Source organism: Nerophis lumbriciformis, linkage group LG02, assembly GCF_033978685.3.
Source record: "Nerophis lumbriciformis linkage group LG02, RoL_Nlum_v2.1, whole genome shotgun sequence".
Classification (NCBI taxonomy): domain Eukaryota; kingdom Metazoa; phylum Chordata; class Actinopteri; order Syngnathiformes; family Syngnathidae; genus Nerophis; species Nerophis lumbriciformis.
In genome coordinates this window covers 38,193,065-38,216,614 of record NC_084549.2, presented here as the reverse complement: position 1 = coordinate 38,216,614, position 23,550 = coordinate 38,193,065, and the positions used below count along the sequence as shown (strand labels likewise).

Below are 23,550 nucleotides of genomic sequence, written 5' to 3'. Positions count from 1 at the left end.
TATTGGAAAATGATATAGAGCCAGATACAAATGATTTCTCCCACATCAAGAATACTTGTTTTTAAGGTAATAATATAATAGCACAATAAATAATAATAACATTAAATCTGACGACAAACTGCCAATTATTTGTTTCAGCAGCAGAAACTTTTATGCAAACTTCAACAGTATGAACCAATTTTTGAAACAGTTCAACAAATCCTTCATAGTGATGGCCATCTCAGAAGCATGGATCGATGATAAAGAAAAAAATAAGTTATTTTTATTTACAAGGATATGAACTAAATTACATCAACAGAACCAACAAGAATGGAGGAGAGGAGTTGTGTACGTGATGAAGAATCTGAAACTACAAAGACAAGATATTTGATGTTCAAACTCATAAACTTTATTTTTTTTTGCAAATAATAATTAACTTAGTATTTCATGGCTGCAACACGTGCCAAAGTAGTTGGGAAATGGCATGTTCACCACTGTGTTACATGGCTTTTCCTTTTAACAACACTCAGTAAACGTTTGGGAACTGAGGAGACACGTTTTTAAGCTTCTCAGGTGGAATTCTTTCCCATTCTTGCTTGATGTACAGCTTAAGTTGTTCAACAGTCCGGGGGTCTCTGTTGTGGTATTTTAGGCTTCATAATGCGCCACACATTTTCAATGGGAGACAGGTCTGGACTACAGGCAGGCCAGTCTAGTACCCTCACTCTTTTACTATGAAGCCACGTTGATGTAACACGTGGCTTGGCATTGTCTTGCTGAAATAAGCTGGGGCGTCCATGGTAACGTTGCTTGGATGGCAACATATGTTGCTCCAAAACCTGTATGTACCTTTCAGCATTAATGGCACTTTCACAGAGGTGTAAGTTACCCATGCCTTGGGCACTAATACACCTACATACCATCACAGATGCTGGCTTTTCAACGTTGCGCCTATAACAATCCGGATGGTTCTTTTCCTCTTTGGTCCGGAGGACACGATGTCCACAGTTTCCAAAAACAATTTGAAATGTGGACTCGTCAGACCACAGAACACTTTTCCACTTTGTATCAGTCTATCTTAGATGAACTCAGGCCCAGCGAAGCCGACGGCGTTTCTGGGTGTTGTTGATAAACGGTTTTCGCCTTGCATAGGAGTTTTAACTTGCACTTACAGATGTAGCGACCAACTGTAGTTACTGACAGTGGGTTTCTAAAGTGTTCCTGAGCCCATGTGGTGATATCCTTTACACACTGATGTCGCTTGTTGATGCAGTACAGCCTGAGGGATCGAAGGTTACGGGCTTAGCTGCTTACGTGCAGTGATTTCTCCAGATTCTCTGAACCCTTTGATGATATTACGGACCGTAGATGGTGAAATCCCTACATTCCTTGCAATAGTGTGTGTGAATGGGTGAATGTGGAAATACTGTCAAAGCGCTTTGAGTACCTTGAAGGTAGAAAAGCGCTATACAAGTATAACCCATTTATCATTATAATAGCTGGTTGAGAAAGGTTTTTCTTGAACTGTTCAACAATTTGCTCACGCATTTTTTGACAAAGTGGTGACCCTCGCCCCATCCTTGTTTGTGAATGACTGAGCATTTCATGGAATCTACTTTTATACCCAATCATGGCACCCACCTGTTCCCAATTTGCCTGTTCACCTGTGGGATGTTCCAAATAAGTGTTTGATGAGCATTCCTCAGCTTTATCAGTATTTATTGCCACCTTTCCCAACTTCTTTGTCACGTGTTGCTGGCATCAAATTCTAAAGTTAATGATTATTTGCAAAAAAAAAATGTTTATCAGTTTGAACTACAAATATGTTGTCTTTGTAGCATATTCAACTGAATATGGGTTGAAAATGATTTGCAAATCATTGTATTCCGTTTATATTTACATCTAACACAATTTCCCAACTCATATGGAAACGGGGTTTGTACAAAAGGTACAAAATATATCAAATCAACTAGCATAACTAGCATACTACGAAAATGTAAAAAAGAAAATTAGAGGTGCTGACTTGTCCAGGGTGTACCCCGCCTTCCGCCCGAATGCAGCTGAGATAGGCTCCAGCACCCCCCGCGACCCCGAAAGGGACAAGCAGTAGAAAATGGATGGATGGATGGAACTGCGTTTTGTTCATACAGAAGCTAAAAATAATAAAAGAAACAAACAAAATAAAGAAATGGTTTTATTTGAAACAGACTATTCTTGAATCTCAGTAAAACTAAAATAATTTAATTTGGTAACAGCAGACACAAAAGTTTAACACAATATAAATAGAGTAGACATTGACAGAGTAAAAGAAACATAATACTGTATGTGGGTGTAATAATAGATCAAATGAACTGGAACTTTCATATGCAAATATACAATATAAGGTGGCAAGAAATACATTAATAATGAATAAAAAGCAAACAATGTACTAGACAAAAATGACTGCATATTCTCCATTGCTAGTGTTACCATATCTCAATTATTGTGTAGAAATATGGGGAAATAACTACAAAAGTATACTACATTCACTAACCATGTTACAAAAAAGAGGTCAGTTAGAATTATACATAATGTTGGACATAGAAAACATTCTAACCCTTTATTTATTGAATCAGAAATATTGAAAATCAATGATTTAGTGCATTTGCAAACAGATACAAGTGTGTACAAAGCAAACTATAAAATTATACTCAAAATGTACAACAATTCTCCTCAAGCAAAAGAGGAGAAATTTAACTTTAGCAAAAAATGTATTTAAAACATTTGTATGCACGTACAACATTTCAAATCTTAAATATATTAGTATGTGGAATGCAATTCTGGAATGGATCAGGCAATGATAATATGATCCAGTTTAAGAAACTGTTCAAACTCAAAGTGTTTACACAATACAAAGAAAAATAAATCTGAGAAACATTTTAAACTATTGGAAAATGACATATTATTAATCTCATTATGTGAATTACAATTAATTGTAACTATTTGTTGAGAACTTGTACAGATCGAGAACAGGAAGCAAATTGAATAAGTTATTAATTGCTAAGAAATAGAAAAGGGGTAGGAATAAATAGGATCTGATTCTTCCTACTCTTCTTGGACATGTTGTAATGAGAAACTGGAAATATGTGATGTATCATATTGTAACTGTATGCGTGTTTGAAATATAACTTTATGTATAGCTCGGGATTAATTGTGATTTCAGGACCAATATGTACAGTATATTTAGTCTCCATGGGCCCTATTCTCCGTTTGCGCATTAGTGGGTTTTTATGTGCTTGAAGAAACAATCATTCTTCTTATTTGTATTCTCCTATCCAGCCTGTGTACACGCCCACTCCGCATAAATCAGGCACAATTGTGGTAATCGCGAAAAAAGGGCTCATTCCTAACAAGATGGACTTTGCCATGGGGCCTTTTTTTGTTAAGTTTGTGAAAAATATTAATCATAGAGTTTAAATAACGATTGTGAATGTCTTTGAAATCCATGAAAAAGATAACAAATACAATTTTAAGGAGAACTGCATTTTTGGGGGAATTTTGCCTATCATTCACAATCCTTATGTAAGACAAAATGTGATCAAAATGCTTACAATGGTGGCAATGAGAGGCACTCTATTCTGCCATTTAAAACGCTTAAAACATCCAAACACCTCCATTAGGGTTTTATATACGTGATGTAGTAACAGGCACATTCATAATCACATTTAATATTTACGTATTTTGATCATTTTAAGCACACGCGGCGCATAGTTTTAAAAAACGCACCACAACGTTCGCTTTTTTTTCCCACAACATCACTGATTCTACTCACTGCAGACTTAAGGAGAGCCAACAAACATAATAAAACTTAACTCACTGTACAACGTCTGCTGTCATTAGGCTGTCATTAGGAGGCCGACTGATAGAATCTTCTTAAATTCCCGTTTTAGATGAAAAATGACTCTCGCCATTTTCGGTTATAAATTGGCTGTCGAAGTGTACCAACTTGTGGGATTACATCCTCGTACTTCTACTATCCAGGTGAGTGGCATGATTTATGATCCACAATAAACTTACAAGAGCAAAGGAAGCTCCACATTTACAGCGTCAAAGTCACGCCAACCTCACTCTCTTGGCTATCGTCTGCTCCAATGTTTCAGCCTTCCTTCTTGCTTGTTTCTATAAGCACTAGTTGTAGCTCATCTTCTGTATATTCATGTTCAAAAATATAAGGATGTGAATCCTCATTTGTCCTAAAATAGACATCCTTGTTGTCTGTTACCAAGTCTGCCATGATTAGAACACACTCACGTTTGTTACCGAAAGTAGGAACAAACATTTGTTTTTGCGGTAGTAGGAAGTGTGCTGCCATGGAAACGAAAATAAATGCGTCAAGGAAATTGGTTCCGGCCCTGCATAAAGTGACCAAAATAAGCTAAATATTGTATATATTACATATTGTTATGAACGTGTCTGTTACTACATTATATATATATATATATATATATATATATATATATATATATATATATATATATATATATATATATATACTTGTAGTGTGTATATAAAATGTTTGTGGAGGGTTTTGAAGTTGTTTTAGAGGGCTTTGAAGGGTAATCCCATTAGTCACATCTTCCAAGCATTTTTTATCGTCTTTAAAATCCCCCAAAAAAGGACATATGTGTTGTTGTCTTAAGTAATGATTGTGAAAGATAGGCAAAATTCCTACAAAAAAAAAGTGCAGATCCCCTTTCAAACATATGTCTACTCAATGGCTTTTAAAAACAGCATTAGAATTGTGTGATCTTTGTCCATTTTTTTTTTTCATTAATGTATTTTTTTTTTTAAGTTAAAGGTTTCCTACACTAAACTGTCCTTAGTTTTAACCTCTGTTTAAATGTGTGTTTTAACTACTGTGCAGCACTTTGTCAACCATTCATTGTTTTTTTTTAATTTGCCTATAAATAAAGTGGATTGGATTGGATGATATTCAAAATTCCAACAAAAGTTTAATTCCCCTTTGAGTCAACGAGAGAATACGCGGAAGGCCGGATTTGACAGGGAGCGTCCACGTTTAAGACTTGCTCAAAACGAAACACACATTTTGGTTGAAGCGGTGCAGAATCTTAATAGTTGCACACTTTCTTTCACTTAAGGGAACATTAGGGCCCTAGAGTAAAAGTGTGTGTTCTTCCTCGAAACCAACTGTGCTGCCACTCGCATCGATGCTGTTTTGATGAGTTGCACGTTTCTATTTTGATGATTTTGCCTGCCTTTATTATTTATGCCTTTATTTTATATGTACATTGTGTTTTGACGGGGGTTTTTATGATGATGTGTATTTTACAGTTTTTTCAATTGGATTACTTTGTTCACCGTATAATCGATGTATTATTTTAGGTAGAACATTTTAAGATATGTCTCGGGACAACATATGAAAAATAGCCGTTTGGCTAAATTTGGTACATTTACAGCAATGTCCCTGCGATTAAACCAATAACTAAAAAATGTGAACTGTCAAGCCAGATTCCAAGGTATTTGTAACAAGTGACAAATTGCAGACTAAAACCATTCAGAGAGAGAGACTATTTCTCAGATGATCGATTTGTAAGATATTTTGGTTTAGTCTTGTACATGTTCAGTGGTAACTGTAGACTACAGAGTGTAGTCTGAATGTTAGTAAAATGTGTCTGCATCTCAGACAAGACAGTGTGGAGTGAGGATCTAAAGGTATAAATAATAGTGTCATCAGCATACAAATATGTAAGATAGTATTCAATAGTGGATTATATTGTTGATGTATTGAAGAGCATTGGACCTAGTATAAAACCTTGCAGAACAGCTTTGCAAAGTGGCAATGGGCCTGAGAAATGGCCCTCCACCCTCACTGAATGTGTGTGCCCAGGACAGGTACTGCTAAACCAAGTGATACAGCTCTCAGAAAGACCAATATTCCGTAATCGTTTGAGTAGTATGGCGGGAATGACAGAATCAAAAGCTTTTGCTGGATCCATAAAAACAGCAGGATAATACTCTGTTGTCTGTGGCACATACCGGTACAATATAATTTACCGCATAAACTTAAACCATAACACCATAACGTTTAGCATGTTCTGATCTAAAGCCAGACTGCAGAGGCTTAAAGAGATTAAGGGTCTCTAAATGTTATTTCAGCTTGTGTTTTTTTTTTTTTTTTTAAGCATTTTAGAAATGGAGATTGGCCTGAACAGTTCAAATCTCTGTTGTCACCTCCCTATAAAGAGTGAGATGACTGCAGCAGATTTCCAATCCTTGGGGAACACACCAGTTTGCAAGGAAAAGTTGCACTCATCACAGATGGAGGCTGCAAAATAATTCAAGAAGAGTGGGTGTAGATCCTCCGGGCCTGGGGTTTTATAAGTGTCCAAGTTGAGAAGTTCCAACAGTATACCAGAGACTTGTACGCACTGAATGTTGTAAGAGAGTGTTTTAAAACATGGATCTTGAGATGACTGGAGAATCAGTAGGAAGAAGCATAGTATTTCATATGCACACCTGGCTTTGATCAAATGTTTGTTGACGCATTGAATTATCTTGGACTTGTTTGTGACAACAATCAGATTTAACTACAGAAGGAAGGTATGTTTTTAAGTCACTTGATGGTTTTCCAAAACAGTTTAGGATTTGTACTGTTGATGAGCAGCTCCGTCTTATAGACTGAGTGCATTTATTTCTGGATGTTCTGTTTCGCTACCCTTTCATGTATTTCTTGTAAAGGGTTCTAGAGTCTTGCTACAGTTGATGTTTCTGATAAATACGTACTTACAAATCAGGACTGAACCACGGAATAAGGTGATTTTAACTTACTTTCTTAGGAGGATGTTTGTTGAGAACAACAGTGAATTTAATTTTAAAGTCAGACCAGGCGTCCTCAATGTCAGGCATGAGGCTTATTATGCACCATTCTGCTCGTGTTTGACCATATAAGAAAGCCTGCTCGTTAAAATGTTTCAGGTGGCATTTAGAGACAATCCATGGCAGTTTTCTGGTTATAACATATTTTCAAACTACGCTAAGGTGGTCACTGAGGTTTTGGTCTGCTAGGTCTAATGGTAAGTATGGTGTCAATAAATGTGTCAGAGTTCATTACCATGGTAGGAGCCACAATCCGAGACAGGTTTAGACAAAAATAAAGGTTAAAAATACTATGACAATGAAATTATCATATCAGTCAACTGTGCTTAGTGAACACATGCATTTAGCAGATGCACAAAGGCTAGTTTAGCTTTTTCAAATATAGTACAGTATATATTGTACATATTTTATATGCTTATGTGCACCTTCTTAAATGTTACATTTTTAAAATATCCCAATATTGTATTTTATTCTCTATACTGTATATTATTTGCAGCGTTGCATTGTTATTGTTATATTATATACTGTATTGTAATCAAACCGCATAGAGTAGAATAACATTAGTTTTGATGATCTGTGTGTCTTGGACACGTGGTGACTTGACAATAAAAAACTTAAATCTTACATTTTGAACTAAATTGAGGAAAGCCTATGTACAAAATGCTGTTTACAACATTGCATGTGTACACAATTGATTTGGTCTGCAAAATGGAGAAGTACAAAATGATTATTGTAAATACCTATGACTGTAGATCTTCGCTATGTATGGGGCTAATGTTCCCAGACCGTACTGTACTGCAACTAATGGACACACCCATAAAAAAAAAAAACTAAAAAGGCCTATTTTCGATTCGCTAAAGTCTAAACCAGGGATGCCAAACATAGCCCGCGAACAGGTTCAATCTGGTCCGCGAGATGAATTTGCCAGAGGTGGGACCAAATCATTGTTTTGCAAGTCACAAGTAAGTCTCAAGTCTTTGCCCTCAAGTCCGAGTCAAGTCCCGAGCCAAGACAGGCAAGCCCCGAGTCAAGTCCAAAGTCAAGACTGGAAAGTCTCAAGTCAAGTCCTAAGTGCTGCATTTTGAGTTTTGAGTCCTTTCAAGTCCTTTTAACCACAGACTAATATATTAACACAGATTGTGTATGCTTTTCAAACGCTGTATTTATTTATTAAAACAAGTGCATTTTAAATTGCAGGAAAGAAAATTGTGCTGACATTGCACTTTATAATAGCACTATTAACCAGTCATTTTAAACATTAACTCATTCCTTTACAGAACAAACACATTGAAAAATAAAGTGCAAATGTACTTATTTATACAAAAGTGTTAACATTGAAAAAACATGACATATACGTGAACATAACAAAAAAGTTGTACTTTTTATATGTCAGGGCCCTATGCTGCATTGCATTTGCAAAAGACCAAATTAGCCAAGAGTCTGTCAGTCATTTGTGCACGATGGGGGCGTAGTATGATGCCACCATGGCTGAAAACTCGCTCCACTGGGGCACTGGAGGCAGGCACTGCCAAGACTCTCATGGCCACTCGGAACAGTGAAGGAAGAGTCTTCATGTTCAATGCCCAGAACAAAAGGGGGGAGAGAGTTGTTTTGGGTTGGTGCACTACTTGTAAGTGTATCTTGTGTTTTTTATGTTGATTTAATTAAAAAAAGAAAAGAAAAAAAAAATTATTTCTTGTGCGGCCCGATACCAATCGATCCACGGACCAGTACCGGGCCGCGGCCTGGTGGTTGGGGACCACTGAGGTAAACAACCAACAGTATGTCAGAAAGCTAGCTAAAACGGTACACATATTCATAATATAGTATACATTTTAACTGACCTTTATTTTACTATTTTTGTCTTTTTTTAGGTGGCTAAAATACGCGGTGCTGCTGACCGCCGTCTAACGTTACGTGTGATATATTGACTAACGTAACCCTGCTTTAAAAAAATCACTGAACAAAAAGTATGAATAAGGTAGTGAACTGCAACAGATTCCCGTGTTTGCAATAACGTTATAACGTTAGCAGTGAGTTTACAGCCTCACTGATTTAACTACACAGCAAATAAAAGTCACGTTACTTAGCCAATAAACGTTATCTTACATTCAAAACTTACCGTTCTTTGTGCAACTTCAAATGCCGGACGAAGTTGGAAGTTGTTGCCTCTCCATCAGTAATTTTCGAACCGCATGTGTTGCATACTGCAAACCGTTTTGTGTTGACCACCTCGTAATTTTTATACCCAAACAAAATTATTTTATGTATCATTTTTTGTTCACTGGCGTGTGGTTTGGACATGTCTTCTTCGTTGGTTGTCCTGCAATTTGATTGGATGAATGCTGTGTGATGAAAACAAAGTAGATCTAATTTGATTGGCTGTTGTACTGAGACCACACCAGCTGACACACGCAACGCTGATAGACAAGTACACAATGAAAAATACGGAGCGCTCCCGAATAACTTTTTCATCTTTGGGTTTTGGGGAAAGTAGCAAGTCATGTCAAGTCATGTCAATTCAAAAGGCTCAAGTCCAAGTGAAGTCACAAGTCATTGATGTTAATGTCTAAGTCGAGTTGCAAGTCTTTTTACATTTTGTCAAGTCGAGTCTAAAGTCATCAAATTCATGACTCGAGTCTGACTCGAGTCCAAGTCATGTGACTCGAGTCCACACCTCTGGAATTTGCTAAGTGTAAAACTGAGCTTCATTTTTAAATTAAAGAAACTGCTGTTGTAAATGTGTCCACTGGATGTCGCAATAGAAATTATGTTAGGCAAGCAAATCATTTAGCAAGTATACCAAGCAAGAGGTACATGGTAAAGCGGTGCTACGACTCCTCCCCCTCGACCCAACGTAAATAAAACAAACAGGACTAAAACAAACAATTGGTAACCCCACTTAAAATGCTGCATGAGACACTGCAAATTGATATAGTTCTGTGAAAATGATAGTCTTCTGTGCACATTTAAAGAAAGTGAACAGTGAAAATGACAAAAGAGGTAGTTGATACATGGAAGAGTTTTTATTTATGCTTTATTTAGTTTTTTGTTAAATCCCAGATAGGCTGTGACTTAAAGTTTAATTGCTTTGTAGATACACTGAGAAGAAGTCTGAGTTCATTGTCTTCATGTTGCTTTTGAAACTGCACCAATATTTTCTTCTGAATTTTCAACTAACTTGTAATGTTTTGTCAAGAGGATTATTTGTGATATGTACATTTTCAGAATGTGCTTGTTCTATTTTGGGCCGAAGTAAAACAACAACAACAATCTGAAGTTGCCGTAGTTGTATTTTTAAGTTATAATGCTATGATTTTATTCGTCCGGCCCACGTGGGAATAGATATTTCTCGATGCAGCCCCTGAGCTAAAATTAGTTTGACACACCTGGTCTAAACCCTACGCTGCTCTCAAGTATTAATCACATTTTAAATCATCCTTTAAAATGTATAGCTCCTCACCACTAATGAATGATAATACAAGTGATGAAATTTGCTGCGCCGTACGATGATGACAGTGATTATGAAGATGCCACAAGCATTGACAGCCAATCAGCAAGAGTACATTTTGGGATAATTTTCAGTCTTTCTATTTTTAATCTATTATGAATTGTGCTGGTTATCATTAAGAACCTACGAGTAATGTCTATCATCCTGTGACTCGGCTGTCTGAGGATCCCCAAACTGTCCTGCAGTAAAATAGTTTTTAATCAAACTGGTACTGGTACCTTGTTGTTGTGCAATGCTGAGACGTTCAAATAATACAGTATAGCGTCACTAATAGCTTCCTGGCAACTAGTGCACTATTCGCTAGCTGTCAAGTAGCACGCGAATCACTAGCTGCTAACTAGTGCGCTAATTGCCAGCTGCCAACAAGAGCGCTAATCGCTAGCAATCTTAAATGCTAACATGAATCCATCCATCCATCCATTTTCTACCGCTTATTCCCTTCGGGGTCGCTGGAGCCTATCTCAGCTACAATCGGGCGGAAGGCGGTGTACACCCTGGACAAGTCGCCACCTCATCTCAGGGCCAACACAGATAGACAGATAACATTCACACTCACATTCACACACTAGGGCCATTTTTTTTTTTTTTAGTGTTGCCAATCAACCTATAATGTAATTATGTATTCATGTATTTATTAGCACAGTGACTAGTGTGGTCATCATGACACTGCCATTTGTCAATAGTGTAGTAAATCAAGGCTAATGTATTTAAAAACTTTTAAATCTGTGGAAAAAATTGCAGGGGGATTCTTGTAAAAAAAACAATATTACAAATAAAGTCCTATCAAGCAAACATTTCACAAGCCCCTAAAGTGCCTCTGATTAGAAGCAATGACCAAATATTTCTGTTGACTTTGAAGTTTAAAATGGCACAAATGGATTTTAAATTAATATTAACTTAGCTAACTTACTTTATAATTGGCCGCGCATTGGGCTGCGACCTGTTATTTGCTGTTGCTGGTGGTAGCTGGACATTGTGGTGCTTTCAATGACCAACTGGAATTCTAAAACTCATGCAGAGGAAGTAGCGTTAAACAGATGTATTGTAGTAAAAATAAAATCCTCAACCCCAGCGGTTTAAAATATTTTTTGGAGGGGGCGTGGTCAAATTAGTACTCAAAGTACTTGGCAATAAAATATTCTGTTTGGGACTCGCCTTTGAATTTGGATTTTTTTTTTGTTTTTGATGAAGACTCACCTTGATATCGGTATTTCCGGAGGCAATGAAGGCCACAGCTGTGTTTGCTGGGCTCTTGCAAAGGGAAAAAGCGTCACTGACTGATTACAACAATGAGCGCAGTGAACGAGCATGTTCGCCGACTTTAAACTGGAGTTTACTTCGGCGAAACAAGCCACTACATTCATTCTACATGTGCTCACTCAGTGAGTATTCTCTTTTCTTTATTTCGTACTGTGTCACGAATGAATGAGCGACCGGTGCACTCGTCAGAACACCAGCAGCTGCTGCTAACTACGTGAACATTTCACAGCTATTGCCTGCCTGGTGGTGGAACGCTTTTAAATGGTTCGCTGGTCCACAGGCAGAGGCGTCATTTCAGCACAAAGTGTGTTTTTAACTCCTAATGACTGTAAGCAAATGTTTCGCTTGGTTTTACAGAAATTTCCAACTCCCCTCTTTTAAATGGAGCTAGAGGACCAATGGTGGAAAGGACAACTGGCTGCAGATATTTACCAGGCGCTGAGATTCAAAGTGAGTACGTGAGTGTGGATTATACTCTTTAGTTTACGATCGTGAGTTTGTTCAAAAGATGCTCCAATTAATGTGAATACCATTAGTGACACTTCTGAGAATTTGTAATGCAACAACATCCCTAGGTTTGTAATACTAAATCAAGTTTACCTACTTTTAGCTGATAAGATTGACGGCCAAGTGTTGTGTTCGACAAATGTATGATTAAATATGGCACTCTGTTATTTTCTAAAAAAAAAAAAGGGGTCGATCGACCAGTAGATCTCTGGGACTTTACCAGTTGATCCCTAAAATATTAGGACCGATAAATGCATTATTACATCAGGTTGGTGACTACGGTTTTAAATTCAAATCTTCCTCCAGGAGCCTGCATGCATCCATTTTCACATGGTATCAGTGTACTTAGACTTAGACAAACTTTATTGATCCACAAAGGAAATTGTTCCACACAGTAGCTCAGTTTCAAAGGATGGGAAGGGTACGGATGAAAAGGATAATGCAGGTGTTAAGTAGACTAAAATGTACCATAGAAGCAATATGAAATATAACATATATGTAATATTTACATATTATATATAGCAGTGGTTCTCAACCTTTTTTCAGTGATGTACCCCCTGTGAAATTTTTTTAAATTCAAGTACCCCCTAATCAGAGCAAAGCATTTTTGGTTGAAAAAAAGAGATAAAGAAGTAAAATACAGCACTATGTCATCAGTTTCTGATTTATTAAATTGTAGAACAGTGCAAAATATTGCTCATTTGTAGTGGTATTTCTTGAACTATTTGGAAAAAAAGATAGGTTTTTATTTATATTTATAAAGGATTTTTGAATTGTTGCTATTTTTAGAATATTAAAAAAAAAACTCACGTACCCCTTGGCATACCTTCAAGTACCCCCAGGGGTACGCGTACCCCCATTTGAGAACCACTGATATATACAGTAAATAACAGTGGTGGGCTGTCAGGGCCAGCTAGGCCTTCTCTGCTGGCCTAACATAACCAAAAATCATAATCATAATTAAAGATACAATTATTTTGGTATTTACTTTCCCTAAATACCTACAATTATTCATATTCTCTTCATGTCATATTATGCTCCTTCCAGTGCTGTTGTGTTTAGTTTTAGTTTGTATCCAATCAGAATTCAGCTAGCTTATGTTGCCTTGCTGTACGAAATCTGCCAGACACCTTCAGAATCAGCAATGCTGGCGTCTGTGCACTGTAAGTGAACGGGGACGTACAGTGATCGACAGTTGCGATAGCCAATCAGATTGCAAGTTGTTGACAGCAGCTGTTCTCTTACCACTAAAAGTTGTAAACTCTTGTTTTTATAGTGTGTCATGCTTGTCATTTAATTAACAATGTCACAGGTGTATTTGTCGCCATCAACCTACTCAGTGGCCTAGTGGTTAGAGTGTCCGCCCTGAGATCGGTAGGTTGTGAGTTCAAACCCCGGCCGAGTCATACCAAAGACTATAAAAATGGGACCCATTACGTCCCTGCTTGGCACTCAGCATCAAGGGTTGGAATTGGGGGTTAAATCACCAAAAATGATTCCCGGGCGCAGCACCGCTGCTGCCCACTGCTCCCCTCACCTCCCAGGGGGTGATCAAGGGGATGGGTCAAATGCAGAGGACAAATGTCACCACACCTAGTGTGTGTGTGACAATCATTGGGACTTTAACTTTAACTTTAATCATGTGGTCAGGGCAGTTAATATATCTTTGAGAAGTGTGTACTTTGAATCAAACTTTATTGACCGTAAGTTGCATAGGCCAATCAGAGAAATGTACGGTCCATCCATTTTCTACCGCGTATTCCCTTCGGGGTCACGGGGGGCACTGGAGCCTATCTCAGCTACAATCGGGCGGTATATATTTTAATTGCTGATGCGTTTTAATTGATTTTCAAATGCGGCAAAAAATAACCCGTTTTGTATACTGTTGATGTGATTCAATGCGCAGTAGGGTGTGTTCCTGTATAGTATTTATCCAGCAATGATCATGTAGTGACATCAATTATGGTATTTTGAGAGGTAAACATTGAAGTCGGACATCATTGAAGGCCTAGGTGGGAAACGCACGGCCCACCACTGGTATATAATATATACTGATATATTATATTATTATATTATGTTTATATAATATATACAATATATAACACATTCCAATTACCATGTACACTATTACAGTATAATATTACAGTACATTGGAAACCCTCACTTCCTGACACCTTAAAGAGGAACTGCACATTTTTTGGATTTTTGCCTATCGTAGGTTGATTGGCAACACTAAATTGGCACTAGTGTGTGAATGTGAGTGTGAATGTTGTCTCTCTGTGTTGGCCCTGTGATGAGGTGGCGACTTGTCCCGGGTGTACCCCGCCTTCCGCCTAAATGCAACTGAGATAGGCTCCGGCACCCCCCGCGACCCCGAAAAGGACAAGCGGTAGAAAATGGATGGATGGTTCACAGTCATTATGAAATACATGAGAAATGTTTTTTTTTAATGCATTCTTAATATTAAATACAGTTCAATTCTGCCTATAGAGCTCCTAAAACATCCAAACACCTCCATAAAGTTAAAGTACCAATGATTGTAACACACACACTAGGTATGGTAAAATGTGTCCTCTGCATTTGACCCATCCCCTTGTTCACCCCCTGGGAGGTGAGGAGAGCAGTGAGCAGCAGCAGCAGCGGTGGCCGCGCCCGGGAATCATTTTGGTGATTTAACCTCCAATTCCAACCCTTGATGCTGAGTGCCAAGCAGGGAGGTAATGGGTCCCATTTTTATAGTCTTTGGTATGACTTGGCCGGGGATTGAACTCACAACCTACCGATCTCAGGGCGGACACTCTAACCACTAGGCCACTGAGCAGGTTTTATGTAAATGATGTAAGTATATATGTAATGCAGTAACACACATTTATCCATCCATCTTCTTCCGCTTATCCGAGGTCAGGTCGCGGGGGCAGCAGCCTAAGCAGGGAAGCCCAGACTTCCCTCTCCCCAGCCACTTCGTCCAGCTCTTCCTGTGGGATAACACTTAATATTTCTGCATTTTAATAATTTCAATCATACATGGCGCAAAAATTTCAAAAATGTATCTTGATGTTTGCTGTTTTTTTTTTTTCATCACTAATTTCTGCTCACTGCAGACTTTGAGAGCCAACAAACATAATAAAACATCGCTTACGGTGCAAGGTCGGCTGTCATTAGGATGCCAGATGCCAAAGATTTTCATATATTCCTATTTAGATGAAACATGTCTCATAATCCTCGCGAAGAAACAGGGCGAGGGTGGCGGGGGAAATAGGCGCTTTCGTGTCGTCCTCGCCAGTTCCAGGTCCTGAAATGGCTGTCAAAGTGTACCAACTTGTCAGATTATATTCTCAGCCATCTACTGTTCAGGTGAGAGGCATGATTTATGATCTACAATAAACTTACAGGTAACAAGGAAGCGAGGAAGCAGCTGATCAGTCAATGATGTAAACCTACATAGGCACACCCAGAAGTGATCATGGCGCCGCTCTAAATAGTCTGCGTTAGCGCTTATAATAACACTATCACTAATACTTGGTTAATATACAAGTCAAATGTAAATTGAGTATTGTTGGCACTTTTTGAATGGTTATCTGATTTTATGGGCGGAATAACGGAGCTCCTTCTGGCACCGCTGTAAGCAGACTTTTATTTACGTTTATTTAATATTTAGAATGCATTAAAAAAAATCCATCCATCATGTGTTTCATAATCATTGTGAACGATAGGCAAAATTCCGGAAAAGGCTGGACTGGACACTGAGGTAACAGCTCTGGGTTTTAGCTCGATGTCATGCGCTCTTGCACTGCCATTCGGACGACCAGCCCAGACGTACAGGTCGAGCCCCAGGTGGAACGGAAGCAGGGGTTGGACCATTTGGGAAACATAAATATGGAAAGTATGACAGGAAGAGATTTAACTTTACTTTCAGTTGTGACATTGTGAGATGCCTTTGTATTTGATTTTCTTTACTTTAATGCATATGCTCTAATCCATGGTTCTCCAAACAAGTTACTTTTACAAAATAAAAATGCCCAAGAGCTACTCATTATTGTAACATTTATTTTCATAGCTTATTTCAACCCAAACAAGCATTAACCGCATTAACAAAATGTTGGTATCCACAACTCACATTTTGTAATACAAATGTTTGTTCATCTACATTCTATATTTCGGTATGCATTTCTTTCTCGTGCAGGTTTTTTTAAAATCACCATTAGTCATACTTTAAAAAAGAAAGGAAAAAAAAGAATGGGTTTTGTGTTGTGTTTATATGTCTGGCAACACTTACATTGTTTTGTATTAATGAATCAGACTGATTCTCAAATAGTTGAATATGTCTGATTTGAATAGGTATTAAAAAACAGAGTTCAAACAAATATTCTTTGATGCTTTAGGTGAGCTACTCAAAATCAGCTGGCGAGCTACCAACCAACTGCTCTAATCCCTGTTAATACTTAATAATTAACTTTCATAAAACGTTTTAAATATATATATATATTATGTATGTATGTATGTATGTATATGTATATCCGTGGTGTGCCGTCAGGACCAGCAAGGCCTTCTCTGCTGGCCTAACATAACCAGAAATCATGATCATAATTAAACATAAAAATATTTTTTTAATTTACTTTCCCTAAATACATAAAGTATTCATATTCTCTTCATGTCATATTATGCTCCTTCCAGCGCTGTTGTTTTTAGTTTATAGAGTTTTTATCCAATCAGAATTCAGCTCGCTTATGTTGCCATGCTGTACCAAATCTGCCAGAAGCCTTCAGATTCAGCAATGCTCGTCTATGCGCTGTAAGTGAACGGACACATACAGTGATAGACAGTTGCGATAGCTAATTAGATCACGCGTTGTGTCAGTAAGGCCTACTAGATGGCCTAAAGCAGATATTTATTTATCATTTATATATATTGATAAGAGCCAGCTAACATAAGAACTCCATTACCCAGAATTCCACAGTAGTTACGCACATGCGCAGGAGCCGTGTTTGGGTTGAATGTAGACATACCGGCAGCTGGATGTTAATTGATGAGTATGCTATGAAGTAAACTTTAAGAAGTCAGTCAACACGCCGTATCTGCATCTTTTATGATTAGACAAGACAACACATATATTTGCAAGGCCATTTTCAAGAAGGATATTTAAGGAGAAACTACATCTTGTGAGACCATCTCAGGCCAACCCCGGAAGCTAGCTCAGCTGTCCCGGCGATGTGAGTTCAGATATATACCGGTATATATATATATATTTTTTTCACGTTTATTATGTTATTTGCAATTTTAATTTTGACAGTACCACATAAGATGTTTGTATTGCTGATGCGGGTTTATTGATTTTTTAAATGCGCCAGAAAATAACCTGTTTTGTATAAAGCCCAGTAGTGTGTAAATGTGTTCCTGTATAGTATTCATCTAGCAATGGTCATGTGGTGACATAAATGATGGTATTTTGAGAGGTAATTATTGAAGTGGGATATCACTGAAGGCCTAGGTGGGAAACGCACGGCCCGCCATTGATACCGTATTTTCCGCACTATAAGGTGCACCGGATTATAAGGCGCACCTTCAATGAATGGCCTATTTTAAAACTTTGTTCATATATAAGGTGCACCGCATTATAAGGCGCATAGAATAGACGCTACAGTAGAGGCTGGGGTTACGTTATGCATCCCGTAGTTGCGAGACCTGTTGTGACTCAATATTGGTCCATATATAAGGCGCACCGGATTATAAGGCGCACTGTCAGCTTTTGAGAAAATTGGAGGTTATTAGGTGCGCCTTATAGTGCGGAAAATACGGTAAATTAATTCATTCAGCAGAGCTTCCAAATATTTTTCATGCATTTGACTTGATGTTGGCAAGCTTACTTCTGGAACTGTATGTGTATTGTGTAGTTCAATAAAGTGGGGGGAAAAAAACCTGCTGGCTTCTTCTGTTGAAAAAATGGTGGCAACAAGCGCCTGCTAGCTCACACGCTGCCCCATTTCATGATTACTCAACAGCATGGTGACTCTTTAGTACAATAACTCTGTGTTAGTTTTCTGTATTTATAGTCCTATTAGCAATAGTTTTGGCACACCATTGAATACTCTACAAGGGCTATAGATTCTACTGCGTAAAAAGTCATGGTGTTAAAAAAAAATGTTGCCAACATTATATTGGTGGCATGCTGACAACCAGCCGGCGTAGTTAAGCGCTTAATGCCAAGGGCACTCTGACACTCTTTGCCTTGCTTGTGCACAAAAAAATTAAAAACAAAACTGCTTTGTCTGGTTTCTACACGGTTTTCGTCTTGTGTACTCTTAAGACTATAGGCGCAGTGTGCTTGAAAATGTATAAAAAAAACAAAAAAACATTGTAATTACAACAAAGTTTATTGGACTAATATTAATATTATTTTTTTGTTTTTGTTTTTAAATGTTTTATCATTACAAGTGAGGCCCTGACTCTCCTACCTGATTCCACAGTGTGGGAGCTGTGTATTCTCATAATGTAATATGTTCCCAAACAGGAACTCAAGCTGCCTTCTTTCAAAAGCCAGTCACCTCAGCTCAACTTGAGGCGATACTTTGCTGACCTCATTGCCATTGTCAGCAACCACTTCCGGCTGTGTCCGGCAGCCAGACACCTGGCCGTCTATCTGCTGGACCTCTTCATGGACCACTATGACGTCACAGTGCAGCAGCTCCACATGGTCTCCCTCTCATGTCTGCTTTTGGCCAGTAAGTGTGTGCAACTGAAACGATGGCTGTGTCTCAGGTCATGCACTTCCTTGCTTGCATTTAACATTTTGAATGCATTAGTGCACTTACAAGTAGGGCTGGGCGATATATCGGTATACGGGATATATCGCGGGTTTGTCTCTGTGCGATATAGAAAATTACTATATCGTGATATTCAAGTATACGTTCTCACGCAGTTGCTTTTAGCTGCTGGCATTACACGACAGGCTCTTCCCACTTCTTCTTGTGTGTCCTTCTCACAGACAGCAAGCGCACCTTCTACATACGTCACATACTGTCACGTCATACGTCACATACGTATACGCCCTCGTGGAGCAGAGAGGTAGCGGCATGGGTAACGTTAGCTATGATGCGAGTGGTAATACGAGAGAAAGAAGGTGCGAATCTGGTAACAAATGAAGGAAGAATTAATTCCCAAGAAAAACAGCAGGGCGGTGGTTTGGCTTCAAGTGGGAATATGTTGAACAGACAACCGTAATTTGTCAAGTGTAGGGCAAAAGCGTTTCTACAAAAAGTAGCATTACTGCTAATATGTAGCATAATTTCAAAAGTCACCTGCTAGAAAAGGAAGAGTGCTTACTCCGAATGTCAACATCTCCATTCGGTGCCACAGGCCCACACCATCAAAATGCCGAGGCAAACATTTCCAGATCAACACCGTATGAAAAAAAGAGTCGACAACAAAAGGAGATAATGTCCGCAGGAACCTACCACATAGCGAAGGACGGACACTATTTGATTTCCTATTATGCAGCTCATTTTTATTTGACACTTATTGAAATATCTTGTGTGACATCATGTTTTTAAACTATTGTAGTGGTGTTCTGTACAAAAAGTGCACTTTAATTTAGTGTTTTGATAAGTCATCTTAGTGACACCATGCACAAAAGTGCACTAATAGCTTGTTTTAAATGTCTCTGACAATCTTGCACTTTCTGTTTTGGAAATGACATGAATGTTTGTGCCACTGCTTAATAACAGTTTAATAAATACAGTTTTGGTAAATTGACTTAGTTGTGATTTCTGCCTGAAAGTTTAAAATTAACATATATTAATGCAGTATGAACAAGAATGTTTTAATGTAGACACATAGAATCATCATACCGGTGTGATTATATGTATCAAGTGTTAATTCAAGGCTAAGGCAAAATATCGAGATATATATCATGTATCGCGATATGGCCTAAAAATATTGAGATATTAAAAAAAGGCCATATCGCCCAGCCCTACTTACAAGTAAGCAAATTGCAGTGAGTACCGGGATGTTGCACTCAACACGCCTCAAATGGTGAGTGGACTATAGGGTGAGTGGACTATAGCCACCCTCAATCATCGCCATCTTGGCTACGTAGGGGAAAAGACTAACTCAAGGTGTTGCAATTCACAATTAAAAAGGAAAAGAGGATGCAGCTATATATTGCGATCCTTAATTACGTGCACAGCGACAGTAATCAATTTGGCATAGCACTACAATGTCAAACTTTGAGCTGTCAGGAACTCAGTGTACAAAGTATACATTTTGTAGGATGCTGACGGATGCTTTTGATTTGCGTGACAGCCAATGTGTAGTGGCTAAAGACTACAGTTCCATTGATAGCAATGCTTTCTCGCTGCAGGTAAATTTGAGGAAAGGGAGGACAGGATTCCCAAGCTGGAGACGCTGAATAGCTTGGGCTGCATGAGCTCCATGAACCTGGTGTTGACTAAGCAAGCTTTGCTACATATGGAGCTCTTCCTATTGGAATCCTTCCAGTGGAACTTGTACCTCCCTACAGCGGCCCATTTCATCGATTACTACCTCTCTATTGCAGTCCACGAGGGAGATCTCCATGATGGCTGGCCTATGACCTGTTTGGAGAAAACTAAACTCTACATGGCAAAGTATGCGGATTACTTTCTGGAGGTTTCCTTACAAGGTACAGTTACTTTTACATTACCCTCACTTGGTTCTAGAAAATAATTAATGGAAGTGCGTTTAATAAAGTGGGCCAAAACAAGAACTGTCACTTTGCAGGAGTTTTTCTAATAAGTTTGGGTAAATGTTAAAATTATTACATAGGAAATACAATTTTTAAACTTCAGTTTGGGCATACAGTGTCAAGCACGTTTGGCTAATGATCACGTACACAAACAGGCACAAATGTTTCCAATGCAAACACAAGAAATAAACTCGTGAATACTAAAGTATGTGTAATTTCTGGGAGAAGTGGTGCATTATCTGACAGAAATGCAGGGGTGCCAATATTTTTGGCCATGACTGTATGTGAGAATTTGGTACGCCTCTGTACTAAACCAAAGGCGCTGTACGGAAAGATTCAAATACATTTTACTGTATACCAGTAGTATCTAGAGAGGTCTGAATATAGAAAGAAAGTCCCCAAGTTTGCAACACTGATCCCTCCTGCTACGTCGTCTTATTATCTGGCAGACCAGTTGCGTATCGGCTAATAAGAAACAGAGTTACGATGCATACCGCCACTTAAGAGGTAGCGCCAAATCTATTTATGGCAGTCCAAATGTATTCAAAGTGGGCCGCCACAAATAAATTAATGTATGGCTATTATGTTGTTATCACTATTGCCACGTGTACCTGATATTACCATGATTTAAAAAAATATATATTCAATTTTCTTTTTTTCTTTCCCTAGATCATGCGTTTTTGTCTTTTGTTCCCTCTCTGGTGGCTGCTGCATGTGTTGCTACCTCACGCCTTACTCTGCACTTGTCCCCTACATGGCCCGCCCGAATGCAGCGCCTCACAGGCTACACATGGGAGAACTTAGTCACATGTGCTGAGAAACTTCTCACGTGGGTATCTTAGATGGTTGACTGAGTAATGGCTTCTATGGTTTTATGTTATATGTATGTGGCTAAGGGCCATGTTTAGTGCATGTTAATTTACAAATGTGACACAGTGATTGCACTGAACATTTTAACTAGTAAACTTAGTAACACTTCTCTCTTTGTATTTGTTTTACCCAGAGCACATGACAGTGATGTCAAAGAGGCCAACAAACAGAAGTGCCAACAGCCGGGTCAATCAATGTACCACACTTCAAGCCAGGCAGCTACTGTGGCCCAGTACCTTCACCTGCCCAGCATGCAGTACGCGCAGCAGGCTACACAGCCAGCTTTAGCACCAAACCACCGGCCTGCTACCTATCTGGGCCACACTACTACCCTGCATGCCCCAAATGGCCTCCCGCTGGCTAGTACTCAGGGTATCACACCCTCCCTGGAGCCAAAGTCTAACATGCCTAACAGGGCTTACCAAGTCAGCATGCATTATGCATGTGCTCCATGTTTTGACAGATGATGGACTGATATGATTGACAAATCAGGATGAGAAGTTGAGATCTTTTTCTAAGTACTAAAAAGTATTACATTAAAGAAAATGGCCGTGTTTTAATTTGAGGGGACTTGCTGTATCAGGTGTGGCACCACATTGGTGTAAGATATGTGCAATATGCATCTGCTTGAGTAATTTTCTGTGGAGAGCCAGTATTAGGATTTTTGTTCAAGATAATTGATAGAACTGTTGTGTCCTGTGGTCAGAGTACCACTTTGCATAGCTGTACAACTAGTGTTGCTCTATACCTTAGCGTCAGAGCGAAGATCTTATATTTATTTAAGACAGATTACCTCAGAAGTATCTAGCAGACATTATTGTGGCTGACAGCCTTGCTGTTGATTACAATGCTAAATTAAAATCAACAGCAGATTTCATGTCATTTTGTGTTATGTCATTTCTTGAGCATAGATTGTGTATTTTTTCTGTACTTTTTTGTTTACTTGTGAACTGTGGAAATCTCAGTTCATTTGCAGAGAAATATGTTGCTCTTCTACACAAGATTATTTCAGTGCTGTGCACTAACAGTAGTTTTAATAAAATACAAATATCTAAAGTGAAAGTTTGTCAGTTTATTGAATGTTTTAAAATCACCCCAAGATCAAAAAGAGAATACCAGTGCTTACTGCAAATGACATTCCAATTCAAGTGTTTTTCATACATAAAGAAATGCAACGCAAAGTGCTTTACAAACTTAAAAACAATACCCCGACGACCCAGATCCCCCATTATCACATACACATGCATGCATGGACACAAATACCAAACACACACACACACATTTATACACACATATGCAACTATATGAACAAATGAATGCATGGCTGAGTGCAGAGGAGACATGTCAGTAAACACTATCACAGGAACCATCTGCACCAGGTGGTTATCAGACCATGGCCACCAGGACTGACACAAAGCTCCCCCACAGCATGGCCGATAGTCCCTGAGGCAGATGGCTGGCTCCCTCTGAAGAACGTTGGAAAGTAAAAATAATAAAACCTATAAAATAGTAATTTAGTATAAAATATAGTCTAGCTCTAACTAATGCGTTGGTCTTGAAGTGTATCACTAAAACTACAAAAATGGCTGACGTAGCAGAGAAGCAGCATGAGGGGGCAGGCATGGAGGTTTATGTAAAAAGACTGCCCCAAAATGGCTCTTTTTCAAGAGACAGTCTGAAATGGGTTTGAAGATGTAATTATTTTATGTGAAATTATGACCAAAGAACCACCACAAGGAAGTGTGTTGAAGGTAGATTGGAATCTTAATATGGTCCCATTTGGGTTTAATCTGATTTCCAACCTACATTAAAATTTAATTTACAACAC

At 38.5% G+C, this 23,550-nt stretch overlaps 1 protein-coding gene across 2 annotated transcripts; it reads left to right on the top strand.

Annotated features, from left to right (window-relative positions):
• The first annotated feature begins 11,591 nt into the window (after nucleotides 1–11,591).
• Nucleotides 11,592–22,777, top strand: ccnj (cyclin J). Of its 2 annotated transcripts, none has more exons than XM_061962496.1 (6): nucleotides 11,592–11,748; nucleotides 11,984–12,084; nucleotides 18,642–18,852; nucleotides 20,490–20,789; nucleotides 21,522–21,681; nucleotides 21,856–22,777. In XM_061962496.1, the coding sequence occupies exons 1-6, from the start codon at nucleotides 11,736–11,738 to the stop codon at nucleotides 22,187–22,189; spliced, it is 1,119 nt and encodes a 372-aa protein (XP_061818480.1). In that variant the 5' UTR covers nucleotides 11,592–11,735; the 3' UTR covers nucleotides 22,190–22,777. The 2 variants fall into 2 exon arrangements, with proteins under 2 accessions (XP_061818480.1, XP_061818487.1); XM_061962503.2 differs by having other exon boundaries at nucleotides 11,600–11,748; nucleotides 11,984–12,076.
• Nucleotides 22,778–23,550: the final 773 nt, after the last annotated feature.

Bases quoted from the DNA above. Each gene is read 5' to 3' on its own strand.
- ccnj (XM_061962496.1), top strand. The intron at 12,085-18,641 runs GTGAGTGTGGAT...GTTCCCAAACAG, and splicing joins CTGAGATTCAAAGTGAGTAC to GAACTCAAGCTGCCTTCTTT. The intron at 18,853-20,489 runs GTAAGTGTGTGC...TTCTCGCTGCAG, and splicing joins CTCATGTCTGCTTTTGGCCA to GTAAATTTGAGGAAAGGGAG.